The sequence below is a fragment of the Dipteris shenzhenensis genome, chromosome 22 (genome assembly GCF_047967505.1).
Source record: "Dipteris shenzhenensis isolate YYH24624 ecotype China chromosome 22, Dip_SZ_1.0, whole genome shotgun sequence".
Lineage (NCBI taxonomy): Eukaryota > Viridiplantae > Streptophyta > Polypodiopsida > Gleicheniales > Dipteridaceae > Dipteris > Dipteris shenzhenensis.
The window spans coordinates 7,432,441-7,449,652 of NC_141617.1; the positions used below are offsets into that span (position 1 = coordinate 7,432,441).

The following is a 17,212-nucleotide window of genomic DNA, read 5'->3' on the forward strand; positions in this document are numbered from 1 at the left end:
TTTGGTGTTTTCGGCACTTTGTCCCATAGGCCCACCAGGCCTCCCGGGGACATTAATATATCTTTCTTTCTTTCTTTCTTGCACCCAGGAGAGTTCTCTCTAGGACTCTCCCCCTAGCCCAGTGCCTGCCAAGTGGCCTCCCCTCTTGGTGCCATGTGTCCACTAATGGCTCCTTCCATTTAGCACCCTCTTGAGCTATTCTTTGCACCTCTTTCAAAATGCCTAGGCCTAGGGTGACCCCAGACCTAAACCCTCGAGGCCCCTATCTTTACAAGCATTGTCAAGCCCTCCGGTTTCCCACCTTACCATAACCGAGCCAAGGGACGTCCGTAATTATACTTGACGTAACAGGCTAGGAGACCGAGGCGGGCAGCACTCATCGACAATCGCCAATGCTCCATCCTTAGCTACACATCAGCACAGCCTCGCCCCCCTTCAATCCTCCCCTAACTTCTTACACCCTTATGAGGTCCCCACATTGTCTGCATTGGCCTGACCTAGTGACGACAATTGGCATGAAGATGGCAATTATGTTGATGAGGAGGATGAAGATGTCATCACTAATGATACGACTTTGTATACCTAGGACTCATAGTGGCAGGGGTGATGATGCCCATTTTAGTGGCTCCACCCTTTCTGCTTGTTTGTATCAGGTTTTCCATTAGACTCATAGACCCATCAGTCTTCTGAAGACTTTATAAACTCTCTCTCTCTCTCTCTCTCTCTCTCTCTCTCTCATCGATTGTCATTGATCATCCCTGTAACCTTCCACTCAGAGCTAATCGTCGCTAGTCACTGATGATTGGTCTTGATTGTCGATGGTGATTTATTTGGTGCAAAAGAGTAGGTCAGACCCATCCCTCTTAGACCCCCTCTCACACTTCCGATCACACCCTCCACTCCAACTTCCCCTGAGACTGGAGTATTTATAGGAGGCCGGCAGCCCCTAGAGGTGGCCGACCTAGGGGTCGGTTCCTAGGGCAGGGGACTAGCCCTACTCAGCTGGCTGGCCGACCTGCCAGTCGGCCCCTTTGCTGTCCCAACCAACCCCCCCAGGCAGCCTATATAAGGGGCTGCCAGGGGGTTCAGTAGACCTGCTATTCCTGCCCTTTGTCGCCTGCCACCCAGCCCTCTATGCTGCGCATCCTGTTCCCTCCCCCTCAGTCATATGCACCCGTGTCCTCATATGGGGGCTCACAGGTGGGGGACATTGATGCAGCCTTGTAAGTGAGGGCTTGACCCCATTTTCTGAAAAGTGGAGCAGCTTGGACAAGCTCAGCATAACCAAAGAGGATGCTGTGGCAACAGATGTACTTACAACAATTACCCTTCAGATTGGAATGCTGTCCCATTTCTATGAAAGGGGGCCGGCAGCTACATCGTTACTATCAGTTTCCAGGAAACAATCCCTTCAGCAAACATCGAACACAAGAGATGGGAATGGTGCTACCTTGTATGGTGTGAATTGTTTTATCCCATTCACTCTAATTTGCAGCAGTTAGTTTATCTGTATGCATGAATACATCTTCATCACCAAACAACCATGCATATCCAGACACACGTACATCATGTCAGTAAGCTTTTAACAGACAGCAAGACATCCCCTCCCTACAAAGCTTGATATTTTATTTCCACCATGCTTGACATTACAAATGACTAGCTGACAACAAAATTCTCACTCCATAACACTACAAATCAATTAAATGTAGAGATGCATTTCGCCATGCTCAAGTTTTTATCAACAAGGTGTATAGGAACAAGACCTTACCAAGAATGAACATACTTCATGCTCAAAATAATGGAAACAATTAGCATCCCTTACAATTATTTTTTGTTGATCCACCTTGTAGAGGAATTTCATGGTAGAACAACAAGCAGAGCACTCAAGAAGGCTTTTGGTGATGAAATATTTGTTCTTTGCGGGGTGGAAAGAGCCAAAAGCAATGGCCAGCTTCTCGCTGTGGTAGCAAAGAATGTCTGCATCCTCTCCTTCGTACCATGCAGTGCCACATTTGTATCAGGCACATATCCTGCCTCCTCTATGCACCTACTCAACCCGTGCAATTTTCCTATTGAGGATGTGATCTATCTTTAATAACAAAATCAGGCACCACATTATTTACCTCACTACAACTATGACGTGGCACTTTCCTGACACCACTATCAATCCTTGCCTTTCTCACCTTCATTAACCATCAAACCTGACTGCATGCATAGATGCTTGCTAGCAATAGATATGGTGAAGCATTCCTGGTATCAAAAACAAATTTTTGCAACACGTGCAGCTCGCTCCACATCACTGTGAATTTTGCATGACGAAAGCAAGCTCAACCATGGTGAATCAAGACGTTCAATTGGCAAGCTGATGATCAAGTCTTCCACCTCCTTCAATAGTCCTTGACGCCCAAGAAGATCAATCATGCACAAATAATGTTCCACCGAGGGAATTAAGCCATGGTCTCTATTCATAGAGGTAAAATATCCCCATCCATCAGCAATCAGACCTGTATGACTGCATGCAGTAAGCACAGAGACAAATGTGATCTTGTCTGCCTTCACACCTTTGGCCTGCATTTGACGAAATGTTTGCAGAGCCTCCTCGCCATGTCCATTCTGGGCATACACAGCAATCATGGCACTCCAGGAGACCACATTGCGCAGTGGCATGTCTGCAAACACAGCCCTGGAATCATCCACACTCCCACAGTTGCCATACATATTCACTAGGACTGTCCCTACAACAACATCTGGATCACATCCATTGCCAACAATAGTAGCATGGATCTCTCGACCCTCTTCTAGAGCTGCCAAACTGGCACATGCATCCAAAATGCAGGTAAAGGTGATACTCTCTGGTTGGGTGCCTTGAGCCTGCATTTGACCAAACAGTTGTAGGGCCTCCTTGCCATGCCCATTCTGGGCACAAGCCGCAATCATGGTGTTCCAGGAGACAACATTCCGCTTTTCCATGTTTGCAAACACAGCCCTTGAATCATCTAGGCTGCCACACTTGCCATACATATTGACGAGGGCTGTACCCACAACAATGTCTGACTCTGGACCATTGCCAATGATAGTGGCATGGGTCTCTCGGCCCTTCTTTAGGGCTGCCACACTGGCACATGCATCCAAAACACAGATGAAGGTGACTCTGTCTGGCTCGACGCCTTCTGCTTGCATTCGACCAAACAGTTCTAAAGCCTCCTTGCCCTGCCCATGCTGGGTGCAGGCTGTGATTATGGCACTCCAGGAGACCACACTCCGCAGTGGCATCGCTGCAAACACAGCCCTGGAATCATCCAGGCTTCCACACTTTCCATACATACTGACAAGGGCATTCCCCACAACATCTGACACCCATCCATTACCAACAATAATAGAATGGATTTCTCGGCCCTTTTCTACAGCTAATGCAATGGCACAAGCTTCCAAAACGCAGATAAGGGTGATTTTCTGTGGCTTCATGCCTTCATGCTGCATTTGACCAAACAGTTGCAGGGCCTCATTGCTGTGCCCATTCTGGGCACACACTGTGATGATAGCGCTCCAGGAGACCACATTCCTCAGTGGCATCTCTGCAAACACAGCCCTCGAATCATCTAGTTTCCTGCATTTGCCATACATATTGACAAGGGCATTTCCGACAACAACATCTGACTCCCACCCATTGCCAACACTAGTAGCATGGATCTCTCGACCCTCTTCCAAGGCTGGCGCATTGGCACATGCATCCAAAATGCAGACAAATGTTACCTTGTTTGGCTTGATGCCTGCGCCCTCCATTTGACCAAACAATTGTAGGGCTTCCTCACTGTGCCCGTTCTGGGCGCATGCTGCAATCATAGCACTCCAGGAGACAACATTCCGCAGCCGCATCTCTATAAACACAGCCCTGGAATTTTCCAGGCTTGCACACTTGCCATACATATTGACAAGAGCTGTCCCCACCACAACTTCCGACTCCCACCCATTGCCAATAATAATAGAATGGAGCTCTTGACCATCTTCTAGGGCTATCATACTGGTGCACGCATCCAAAACACAGGTGAACATGACCTTGTCTGGATTGATATCTTCAGCTTGCATTTGACCAAACAGTCGTAGGGCCTCTTTGCCATGCCCATTCTGGGCACACGCTGTGATCATGGCACCCCAGGAGACCACATTCCGCAATGGCATCTCTGCAAACACAGCCCTTGCATCATCTAGGCTCCCACACTTGCCATACATGTTGACAAGCCCATTCCACATAGCAACTTCTGACTGCAATTCAGTGCAAAGAATAGTAGCATGGATCTTTCGTCCACCTTGTAGGTCTTGCCCCATGGCAGATGCCTGCAAAACGTGGATAAAGGTGATCTTGCCAGCTTCTACGCCTTGAGCCTGCATTTGACCAAACAGCTGTAGAGCCTCCTTGCCATGCCCAGCGTGGGCATATGCAGCGATCATAATATTCCAAGAGTACAAATTTCGATAGACCATGCTGTCAAATATAGCACGTGCATAGTGCAGGCTCCCACACCTACTGTACATTTGGACGAGAAGGTTACCCAAGAATCTGTTGTCGGAATATCCATGCCTAGTCATGTGTTCATGCACACGTTCACCCTCAGACAAGGATTTAGCCTTTGTGCAACGCCTCAAAAGCGAGGCATAGGTATCAGTATCAGTCTCTGGACCCAGCTGACCGAGGATCTCCTCATTGAAGCCTCTAGGACAACAGCCTTCATTCCTCGTAAGGGCAATGTGATGGTTCCCATCGCCTAGCTGGCGTAGCATCTCTTCTGCAACCTTGACCCACTTGAGCATCCACCCACCGTGTACTTCGGATGTCATCCATCTCAAAGAGGGGAGAGGCAACGATCGCAGGACCTTGTTTTTGTGCTTACCGAAGTTTAATTGTGTATACTTAGCCGGGTAGCATACTGCCCTGTCTGGTTCCAAGAATCTGGGCGTGCCAGATAAAGAAGAACTGACGAAGAATGCCATGCATTGATGCAAATGCCACTACTAGCTTTTGTGCTCGAGCTATAAAGTATCCTCTAAGGCACAAAACCATGCAGCTTTCTACTGTTGAAATTACCTTATCAATTTCACCCTAGATGTCCTGATTTCTTGCAATTTGAAAAAAAATTGGCCGTAAAACATTCAAAATTGTATTAACGAGTAGCCTGACCCATCTACAATGAGCTAGAGACCCGCTCCGCTTGGTCTCAAAGTTGCGATCATAGATTACCTTTAATAAAACTTAAGGTTTCATTTATAAATCTCAAACGTTTAGGACTTTTAAGATAATTTGTGATTTCTATAGCAATCTTCTCCGATGTGACATCCCTTCATAACTTTTTTCCAATTGCAGAGCTTCTTTCTCTCTCTCTCTCTCTCTCTCTCTCTCTCTCTCTCTCTCTCTCTCTCTCTCTATGTATGTATGTATGTATGTATGTATATATGAAGACCTCCCTGCCGCCTTATTGCCTTGTTGCCAACCTCTCTCTCTCTCTCTCCCTCTCTCTCTCTCTCTCTCTCTCTCTCTCTCTCTCTCTCTCTCTCTCCACACACACACACACACACACACACACACACACACACACATACACACGTTAGCTTTTTAACAAAAGACATTGACTTGCATCGAAGCAATTCATTCCTTACAGCAACAAGCTTGCTAGCTTCTTGGAATATTCAAGTGTCACGATGGATAGTTTTATATACACAAATTTTCAACTATTTGATACTCCCCCTTCCCTTTGGAATCTCCAAAAGAATTTGGCACCATAGATGAAGAGCTATGTCTACAATCAGTACCTTTAAAAGAAACCCTTTCAGGAATCATAGAAACCCTTCCACAAATTTTCAACTATTCAATATTGTCGTGTGTGTGTGTGCGTGTGTGTGTGTGTGTGTGTGTTTTGTGTGTGTGTGTGTGTGTGTGTGTGTGTGCGTGCGTGTGTATACTTATATAAATATAAATTTATTTAAAAACATATTTTTTATATATGTATTTATTTATTTATTTCTCTCCCTCTCCTTCCAAGTCTCTCTCTCTCTCGCTCTCTTATTATTATATTATTGATTTATATTTAGATATATTTATTTCTATGTATTTTGTGTGTGTGTGTGTGTGTGTGTGTGTGTGTGTGTGTGTGTGTGTGTGTGTGTAGATATTTATTTATATTTGAGAATTGTGTGTGTATTTATTTATATTTATATAGATAGATATATATATTTGTGTATATATATATTATATATACCACTGAGAAGAGGCAGCCTCCTTACTGCTCTACCACGTGGCATAGTGTGCTACCTATGGTGGCGTAGTGGCTGTTGTGCTACCTCAATCATCACTGCAGTGGCCATCTGAGTCACCAACGCGAGTTACCCATGTAGATATTGTCGAGTCCCGCACGTGACATGTGGCGTAACTACAATCATTTCTCACCATTTCCCATGATCATGGCCGATGGCTTTGATGCATACGGTGGGTTGTCACGCTTGCTGACAACAATTATGTTGCAGAGTCACAAACTCTAGACTCTGTTGTCCAGAGTCTATTTCTAGTCTCCAGAGTCCAACCTCCATCCTCCAGTCTAGTTTTCCACTCCTCTTTGGTGACTTGGTCTACGCACTCATTGATCTATCAGTGTATCAACGCTGTCAATAATTGTAGTTGGATTGCTGCCACGGTGCCAGTGCCACATCATCATGTCAAGCCTTGTCATGCCACATGGTGCGACTACTCGTGCATTTTAATAGGTCCCGCGCTTGTCCATAGTCTACTGCATGCGTGTCCTCATGCCTCATGGTGCAACGAATCTACTCATCGGATTTATTGGCCTTCCCTACATTTACTTCCTCCTGCGGCACGTAGTCTCCTTGCCCTGGTGCTCCTGCATCGCCATGCCATGTGGTACCTTCTTTGGTTTTTCTCGCCATGATGATAGTCTATCCCCTCCTCCACCACCTGCCATGTGGCTTTTTAAACATTCTCCTCTCTCCCTCGAACCTGCTTCCCTTCCTGAACCTCCCTCCTCCTCCTCCTCACCTCTAGAATTCCTCCCCAAACCTCCAAATCCTTACCACATCATGAGGTATGGGATTAGTCTCCTTAAAGAATAGAATAGAAGAATAGATATGTGTGTAGAGAGAGAGAGAGAGAGGGGGGGGGGGGGTCGGGGATGTGGATGGCTGGAGAGGAAGCTTGTTGGGGAAGGCATGCAAGGAGGGAGAACATGGGAGGAGAAAGGAAGGAGGCAAGGAAAGGATGCCACAAAGCATAAGCTTCCCTTTCACTCTAGAAGAGCTCTCACAAAAATACCAACTTTCACCACTACTCTACACTCTGGCAGCTCTCCTATCACATGCTCTGTTTCTCTATAGCTCACTCTCCAAGAGGCAACAATGCACCTACACTTTCCTTAGCTCAACTCACTCTATGAGAGGATCTCCACCTAGCTTAGTCTATGTTCTCCACTCTATTTTGTGAGTACTTGATTACATGCTAGACACCTACCTTGTCGAGTACCAAGGTTGGGATCATAGCCCACCTTTAAATTCAAAAAATAGTTTTTATGCTTTTTGAAATAAATGCAACAAAAGAACATTTAACCGCAAGCAATAGACTATAGCAAAAAATCAACTCTTTAAATGAGTGTAATTCAAAACGTTACAACAAAGAACAAAGTTGCACATGCAAAGATACGATATCTACATGATCCCCCCGGCTGAAGTGGTTACATAAACCTTCCTAATCCAAAATTCTATGCCTATGTATTCTCATATTAGTGGTAGGTGTATTCCGTACTACCAATAACTGATTTATTTCTACGCAAGACAAAATATATCAATTTAAAAATTACAATTATTGAACTAAAAGACTTTTATAATCATATGTTAACAATATTGAACTCATTAGTTAGAATACTTACATTCATGCACCCCAAAATACTCATTTGCCACCCAAAAAGACTTTCCAGCCCACACACTCTCGTATTCTAAGGACATAGAGATGGTATGTGGTCCAATGACCACAAAAAATCACTGAGGAACCACATCATTAAATCGTACATGTATCTATACCCCAAAAAATAGGTTTCGTACACTCATTGTAGACATGGAGATTTAATATTAGTAAAAAAGCTAGCATTGAAAATCAAATAATGGCCATCTAATAGAAAATCTCCTACACTAAACCACCTAAGCATTTCGTAGCTTGTGCAATCAATATATCCCTTTTTTCTCTTGTAGTGTCCACCCTGTGTGTAAAGACACACTACCCATCCCTTTCCTGGCTTGGGTAGGTGATGGGTAGAGTGTACCCTCCCCTAGACTATTTGTATATATTCTAGATTCTATCGACAAAAGGAAAGAATATATAAAAAAAGGGACATATCAAGCAATTTGAATATATGAAAAATTCCAATTTGTGTGTATGCGTGTGTGTGTGTGTGTGTGTGTGTGTGTGTGTTCATGTGCGCACATGTGTGTTTTGGTATTTTAATTTGGACATGTGTATTACAACAGTGGTGCTCGACCTTGTACTCCGAGTTGATGATGCTCTTGCTCTCAAGGCAAGGGGGGACGGGGCGGGGGCAGGGGGGCAATTACCATTAAATGCTTTGGAGAGGACTTTGGCTTTTTTTTGAAGTTGTATGGTGCTTGTTGTGTGATGGGTGACTACAAATTTAGTGGTGGTACCCTCAACTTTCCAATTGGAAATGAATGTGCATCAATGACTTAGCATCGTGCTATTCTATGACTTCTTTAACCCTTCTTCTTAAACCTTTGGTCTTAACTGGACTTTCGCCTAAGCATGTATATTACATCCTCTTCTTTAGTCTAAACTGCTGCTTACAAGAAATATTTTGTTATGCATTCCATTATGGCCAATTTGTTAGGAAGCTAGTACATCTTGCCCTACATGTATATACAAATTACGAAGGGGTTATTATTCAATGGATGAGATCTATGATGGATTTTATGTATATACAATCCCTTGGGTTGTACACCTTCCCATATTAAACACAACATTCACTTGCATTTCTTTCTAACCACTATCTCACAAGGCATGACCCTCAAAGTTAGCATCTTTGCATTTGTTGGCTATAGCTCTATTTACTACAATGCTAGCTCTTGTGAGCCCCCCCTGCAACATTTTCTTCTCTTCTTGAAAGTGCATTGTAAGTGAGTTGTTGTGGTAAAGGCAAATGGTTCAGTATATACCCCTTTGTACCATACATACATAATAAGAGCTTACCTTGATTTGGGTGAGTTAGCACCCACCATTTTCGATGTTCTCCCTTTCTTTGTTGCTCTACAATAAGACCTCCTCTCCATCAATTGGTATCAGATCCTGGTTGAGCGAAGTCAACAAGGAGACTATAGCATTGCGGTGTTGTTGTGCCAAGAGCCCAAACTTGCAGCATGGAGTCTTCTACTGCTTGTGGGCTGCCCCTGGGAGCTGTATTTTGACATATACTAGCTCGTTTTTACTGTTTTAGGCTCTCAAATGTTCTAGTAGTCTATTTCCTTGTTTGAGCGGGGGAGAAGGAATATTATCCATCTATGGTCAAAAACGACTGCTGCTCTGCAATTCCAGCCACTGGAAGTTGCCTTTTTGGGGCCCGAAAGTAAAAATGTCTTTTGCTTGTGGCGGACTCCAGTTGATCAAAGGCGGCTGGTACATTCAGATTTCAGTTGGGTTTATGCCTTCAAGTTGATGCATATCAAGCCAAAGGTTGGCTGAAAGTGATTGCTTACAATTGATGCATTTTGAGCCTTTGTTTGGCTGAGAAAGTGAGCATAAGTGGGTCATGTTTTTCAGAAGTTGTCTTGTATCCTAGGAAGGGATTATTTTTTTGGTGCAATACTATTCCCACTAAGGGAATTTTTCGGACAACAATTTTCAAAATTGTTGGGCTATTTCATTAGATTTTATGCCTCAAATGCTTCAGGAAAGGTCGGTGATTGGCAGTTTGTAGTCTTGTGATAGCAGTAGTAAAAAGTGAGCAGGTGGCTATTTTCAAAAGTGAATATCAAAGAATCCATGAGGAATTGTCTTCTGAGTTGAACGAAGAAGTTTTAGTTTTTTGGACAATCTACAATCTTGTTATTGAAAGTGTTTTAATTCGATATTTGGAGAAAAAGTTATGATGCCTGGTATGCCCATGATTTATAGTTTTTACAATTTATGATAGCAGCTAGAAAAAGTGAGCATGGGCCTACATTCAGCAATGAATATCAAAAAATCCATAATGAATTTGGACCTACATTAAACAAAAAGCTTGTAGATCTATTAGTTGTCTACAACTTTCGTGTTTATAGCAAAGGCAACCAAGTTATGGTTGGGAAGATATTGACAGTTTGAAACAGGCCAAAACTATTGTAGACTGTTATTGCAGCCCTAAAAGTTTGCAGGTGGTGGTTTCCAACAGCAGATATAAGGAAATCTATAAGGATTTTGGACCTGTTGTAAACTAAGAAGTTATAGAGTTTTCTACAGGCTGCATTTCTTCTGTTTACCCTTTTTATATCGGAGCTACCATGCAAAAGCTATTGGCTAGTTTTGGGATGCCCTGAGGTCACTTACAGCAGAACATGTATTTGTGATTGTGATAGTGTGGTTGTTGTCATTGCAGTTGATATTTTTTGGTCTTGAGTTTGGTACATTGGTGCAGTGTATCATTCTGTCATCCATTGTGATGGCTTCGGCATCAAAGAATGCATTGTTTAACATTGAGAAGTTGGATGGCACAAACTTCTCCTATTTGAAGGAGCAAATCTACAATGTTTTAGTGTAGAAGAAGCAAGTAAAGCCTATAAAATGCAAAGGCATAAAGCCAAAGGACTGGGAGGATGATGAAGAGTGGAAGGAATTGGATGAGCTTGCACGCTCCACGATCATGCTCACACTTTCAAAATCGCTATATTTCAATGTGAAAGATACTATAGGTGGTGCCTATGGTGTGTGGACAAAGTTGCATGATCTTTATGAGAAGCAGAGTGCCGCTTGTCAAGTGTATTCGTCGCTGAAGAAACTCATAGATCTTCGCATGGAAGAAGGGACTTCAATTTCTAGTCATTTAAATAAGTTTAACAAAAATTTCACTCAACTTTCAGCTAAGAAAACTGCCTTTGATGGCAATGTTCTTATTGGTCACCCTTCTTGAAAGTTGGGACAGTTTTAGGACTACTATAAACAATTTAGCCAGTGCAAGAGGCTTGACAAGCGGTGTTGTTGAGAGTAGCCTTCTCACTAAGGAGGTAAATAGAAAGAACAATGCTGGAACTAAAAGTGCAAGTGCTCTCAATGTGAGAGGGATGTCATATTCCAGGGAGAAATACCAGGACAGAACGACAAGCAAGTCTAGAAGCAAATCTAGAGGAAAATAACATGCCAAAAAGGATTTGGAATGCTTCTATTATGGGAAGAAAGGCCATTTCAAAAAGGATTGCTACAAATGGAAGACCGATAAAGGCAAAGGCAAAGCTAATGTCCAGCCCGAGAAGGAAGAGAAATCCACGGTCAATATAGAGGAAGTGAATGCCATAAGCAACAATAGTGATGAGGGTGACATTCTTTATGCCTCTATGTTTAAGCATGCTTTTCTTGTGACTAGTGATGATGCATTGTCACATAATTGGATACTAGACTTAGGAGCATCTTTCCATTGCACTCCACATAGGGAGTGGTTTACCATTTATGATGCAGGAAGGAAAGGAACTGTGAGACTTGGAAATGATTATTAATGTGACATTGTTGGAGTGGGAGATATCCACTTGTCTCTTCCTAATGGTTCTATATTTGTACTCAAGAATGTTAGGCATGTTCCAAATCTAAAAAAGAGCTTGATAAGTCTGGGATAGCTTGATGATGATGGCTATCATGTGTTTTTTGGCAACAATACATGGAAAATTAGCAAAGGATCACTTGCGATTGCTAGAGGTTCCAAGCATGGAACGATATACTCAATGTATGTGTTAGGCATAAGAGATAATGTAATCAATGTGATCGAGTAGCCATCCATCTCTTTGTAGCATCGTCGGTTGGGACACATGAGCATGAGAGGAATTAAGATACTTTCTAGTTTGCAGTATGTTCTTGTGTTTAATTTTTCAGATTTTAGCATGTGTGAGCATTGCATGTATGGGAAGCAAACACAGTCTTCACGTAAAAAATATTTGGGCAAGAAGAGGCTTGAACCATTAGAGTTGGTTCATAGTGATGTGTGTGGACCTATGCCTACTATCTCATTGGGTGGCGCTTCTTACTTTGCTACTTTCATTGATGATGCTACATGAAAAGAGTGGTTCTATCCTCTTCAAAAGAAGAGTGATGTCTTTGATGCATTTCAAAAGTTCTTAGCATTTGCTGAAAATCGGTCGAGCAAGAAGCTCAAATGCTTGCACATTGATAATGCAGGAGAGTATACCTTTCATGCATTTAAGAATTTTTGTGAGCTATGTGGGATCAAGCAAGAGTTGACTACTCCTGAGAATCCTTCTCAGAATGGGGTTTCTTGAGAAGATGAATAGAACTATTCAAGAAAGACATATAAGCATGCTTTCTAATGCCGGTCTACCTCATGGCTTTTAGGCTAAGTCTATCAAGACAGCAGTACATCTTATCAATAGATCACCTAGCAAAGCACTAGATGGGAAAGTGCTAGAAGAGGTTTGGTCAGGCAAGCCACCATCTTATGGGCATCTTTGTGTATTTGGCTGTGGAGATTATGTTCATATCCCTAAGGAAAAACGCAACAAGCTTGATCCAAAGTCAAGGAAGTGCATTTTTCTTGGATATGGTGATTCAAGCAAGATGGGATACCGATTGTGGGATCCAGATGCCAGGAAGATAGTATGCAGCCATGATATTATCTTTAATGAGGACAAGATGCACAAGAAGCCAGAGAAGACTGTTGAGATACGCAAAGTGTTGTTTCAAGAGGATGGACAACCACCATATGAGAGGCATGCATAGCCTATTCCACATGATGCAAGGCATGGATAGCCCATAGATCGTGAGGTGGGAGAGCCACATCTAAGTGGACAACCTCAGGTTATGCAGGAAAATCAGTTGGGACAACAAGATGCTCATGGTGAGCAAGTGTTGAGACATTCCACTAGAGTCTCACAACCTCCACAAAGATATGCTCTATCTCTAGATTATGTCATGTTGACAGATTGTGGTGAGCCTTCATGCTTTGTCTAGGGATGACAAGCATAAGTAGTAGAAGGCTATGCAGTCAGAGATGGATTCTTTGATGAAGAATGCTACTTGTGATTTGGTTTATTTGCCCAAAGGAAAGCATGCATTGCCATGCAAATGGGTTTACAAGCTAAAGATGTCTCCAGTAGATGCATTGCCTAAGTATAAGGCAAGGTTGGTAGCCAAGGGTTTTAAGCAAGAGAAGGGTATTCACTTTGATGAGATATTTTCCCCAGTGGTGAAGATGACTACCCTTCGTAGAGTGCTTGCATTGGTTGCCAGAGAGGACATGGAACTTGTCCAAATGGATGTAAAAACAGCTTTTCTACATGGAGATCGACATCTATATGCAGCAACCAAAGGGGTTTGTTGTGCAGGGCAAAGAACAGATGGTATGCAAGCTTCAGAAAAGTCTTTATGGGTTGAAGCAGGCTCCTAGGGACTGGTACCATAAGTTTGATGCATTTTTGTGATCCTAAGGTACACACTGAGTGAGAAAGATCATTGCCTCTACACAAAGAAGGCATCAGATGGCAGCCTTCTTATTTCGATTTTGTATGTTGATGGCATGCTTATTGTTGGGAAATCTACTTTGGATGTGGATGCCTTGAAGACAAGGTTGCATGAGACCTTTGACATGAAGGATTTGCGTGATGCCAGTCGCATACTTGGCATGAGGATTGTTCGAGATAGAACAAGAAACTCATTCATTAGTCACAGAAAGAGTACATTAGCAAGGTACTTCAGCGTTTCAATATGGAGAGGGGGAAGTCCATAAGTACCCTTTTGCCTCCATATGTGAAACTCAGCCAAGTGGACAGCCCTAAGTCAGCTAAGGAGCGGGCTGAAATGGCAAAGATACCTTATGCATCTGCAGTAGGAAGCTTGATGTATGCCATGGTTGCTACACGTCCAAATATTGCTTTTGTAGTGGGAGTTGTTACAAGCAGGTATATGGCAAATCCTGGCAAGAAGCATTGGGAGGCAGTGAAAGGTATCATGAGATACTTGAAAGGTACAAAGAACATATGCATTTTCTTTGGGAGGAAGGACACATCTGTTGATGGATATGCAGATGCTGATTTTATAGGGAATGTAGACACCAGGAGGTCTACTACAGAATATGTTTTCTCATTCAGTGCTCAATTTCTAAATCTCCATGATCTTTTGTCTATTTATTTTGTCCAATACCTTGTTTTCATCCTATATAATGCAATATCTTCTTTTGAGATCCCAAATTTTGAGACGACAAATTTTAGCATCCTATGTTATGTCATAAATATATATGCACAATCTCTCTCTCTCTCTCTCTCTCTCTCTCTCTCTCTCTCTCTCTCTCTCTCTCTAGATATATATATATATATCCCCCCGCCTAAAGCCCACGTGATGGTAAGTAGTTGCAAATTTATGCATGATTCCTTAGGGAATATAATGCAAATGGAAAACACGAAGAGTCTTCCAGTGGATATCTGGCTAGCACATCCTTTGCTTCGCCAGCTTCTCTTCCATCCATTCGTAATCCTAGGGCAATAAGCTATGGGAGGCAAGCAAGAGCTAAGAAGTTGAAGAGTTTTAGAGAGCTACATCTGTAAAGGAATTTTCTAGCAAGGTGTTTGTCATGGATGGGACCTTAGGCATGGCATCATGAATTTTGGGGGGCAAGGAGAGGGGGAATCACACTCTTTTGGTATAGTACCAATGCAAATTCTCCATTGAATTAAAATGCAATTGGAGTTAATAGCCATGGATACACCACTCTGGCTCTCCCCCTCTGTGCTTAAGATGTGTGCATCAACCCTTCACGCAATCTTGTAGATCCCTTCACACAGTCTCATAGATCCTGAGGGCCTCAAGAGGACTTTCATACAATCATATCATATCATATCTTCTCACAGGGTTGCTTTGTTCCCATAGGTTCACAATGCCTACTTCCATTATGCTATCCTCCAGGAAGTGTGTTCAACACAGGCATCAATTGGCCCTTTCGAATAAGTCCTATAGCCTCAATAAAGGCATACATTGTCCCTTTCCAAGAATGTCAAGTAGTTCAATCAGACCCTGTTCGAATGACTTGTTGATTGCTTCTTTTTGTGGCTCAATCAGACCTCGCCTAGATGCCTTTTTGAGTTGCTTCTTCTTTTGGCTCATTTGTAGCCAAAATGCAATTCTCAAATGACGATCAACTCGTGTTAATGATGCTTTATTCTTCTAAGAAATCCTACGATCACATGCTCAAACTTGCACACTCCCTTCTCTACATCCCCCTTCAACCTTCTCAAAATTCGTTTCCCTTCTCAGTTCATGTGAATGATGCTCTTATTCTTCTAAGAAATCCCATGATCTAATGCTTAAATTGCACTGCTCCCTCTACATTTACCTTTCACTTCCCCAATATCCGTTTCTTTTCTTCCTCGATGAGCTCTTCCTTTTATTTCATTTCATCTAAGACTTGAAAAGGGTATAGATGTAAGAACCAAGCTCCCACATTGACCCAACCTCTCCTGCCATCATGTGCATCATTGCCAATTGTTTCTTTCAAGACATTGCAAATAAAATGGGCTTAGCAATGTTGGCTCTTTGCATTTCTAATGGGACATGTTTTTACTTTGCTCTGCCAAAGGTAAGAATTTTGTCCCTTTTCTAGCTTTTAGATTGTTAGATCCGTAAGAAAGGAATGGATAAACTTTCTAGTCTCTCACATCCTTTTAATGAAAAGGGCTTGAACTGGGCATATGCATGGGAGCTTTGATTTTCAAATCACTACGTTCCCACAAACCCTTTATTAGAGTTTTATAACCTATTCAAGAATGGATTTGTACAGTTGCATGACCTGAAATATGGCGTCTACTGCTGGTATGGTTTTTTTAGAAGGAAATGGAACAATAGAAGAACAATACCGAGGGAAAGAAAAAGATTGACATATTGCAACCCATGCTTGTAACTTCTTGGTGTGGTGAGTGATTCAAGGTGACTCACAGGTGGAAAAGTCTATTGCAAATCTGCAATTGCACATTGATAATGATGGTGTCCTCACTCACATGCAAAGTTATCGGAACTTTTGCAATCCTTTTCCCTTTTGCTATCAATGCAATGACAAACAAAAGACATTTGGGAATTTGGAGTTTGCATTTGCTTATCCAATGGGATGTTGAAGTCCTTGAGGAGCTGAAGTGTAAGTTGAGCGAAGCCTACTTGTCAAAAATATCCTATCATCATTAAGGGATCTGTATCTATTACTCATGAGTCATGAGTCTAACTCGCAAAGTAGCACCCTTGTAGATCACAATACAGTTGTCAATTTATACGGCTGTTCTTATCAAGGCAAGCCCATTGCCTCTCTTAACTTTTCTTACATGGTCCATGATCTATCTTTGCATTCGAAGTCTTGGAATTCTATGCTAGCAAGCTCATCCATTGCGGATATCATAGCATGGGGAATCGTCTTCTGCTCGACTTGATTCCACTTGTTGAAATTTGACAGATAATAGATGCATAGACGATATCCTCTCGAAAGACAGGGTTCCAAGCTAGATTTGGAGAACTAGGAATGCTAGGTCTAAGAAGTAACACTTTCCAAAGGGTAGCTTGTGACATGCTCATCCCCAATTGAGTGTACGTAGGCCTCAAAAGCATTTGAGACGATGCTAGCTCCGTGCAATGAACTTGTTCTCATCTAGGAAGCCCATGGTTGTTGTAAGGCATGTGCCCTCCTTGTGGTTATGTTGTACCTCGACTACGTCAACGAGCTCATCCACAACCTCTTCAGAAGAGGTTTCCTCTGTAACTTTCATTAGGCTGCCATCGCAACACCTACACCATTATGGGGAAATTAGCATGCAATGGGGAGATGTTACATTTGACTAACGATTTTGAGGGAGGAGATATAATTGACTCAACAAAACTTTGGCTTACTCTTCCACCACGTCTAGCATAGACCCAAACCATTCCCTTGATATCAAAAACTTGGCCATATACAATTCCACTCAAGACTTTGATAGAGCTCTGATC

General features: G+C 42.6%; 1 protein-coding gene across 1 annotated transcript; it reads right to left on the reverse strand.

Annotated features, from left to right (window-relative positions):
- Nucleotides 1-2,256: 2,256 nt before the first annotated feature.
- LOC147887676 (pentatricopeptide repeat-containing protein At1g03540-like) lies at nt 2,257-4,989 on the reverse strand. The gene is made up of 4 exons (XM_087393085.1): nt 4,480-4,989; nt 4,308-4,383; nt 2,912-4,181; nt 2,257-2,812 (listed from the first exon to the last, which is right to left on the reverse strand). The coding sequence occupies exons 1-4, from the start codon at nt 4,987-4,989 to the stop codon at nt 2,257-2,259; spliced, it is 2,412 nt and encodes an 803-aa protein (XP_087249211.1).
- Between the last annotated feature and the right edge of the window lie 12,223 nt (nt 4,990-17,212).

Coding starts and splice junctions, on each gene's coding strand:
- LOC147887676 (XM_087393085.1), bottom strand. CDS start 4,989: ATGGCATTCTTCGTCAGTTCTTCTTTATCTGGCACGCCCAGATTCTTG. Junction 4,384..4,479: donor GTGCTATATTTGACAGCATG/GTCTATCGAAAT, acceptor GGTCAAATGCAG/GCTCAAGGCGTAGAAGCTGG. Junction 2,813..2,911: donor GCGGCTTGTGCCCAGAATGG/GCATGGCAAGGA, acceptor TGCATGTGCCAG/TTTGGCAGCTCTAGAAGAGG.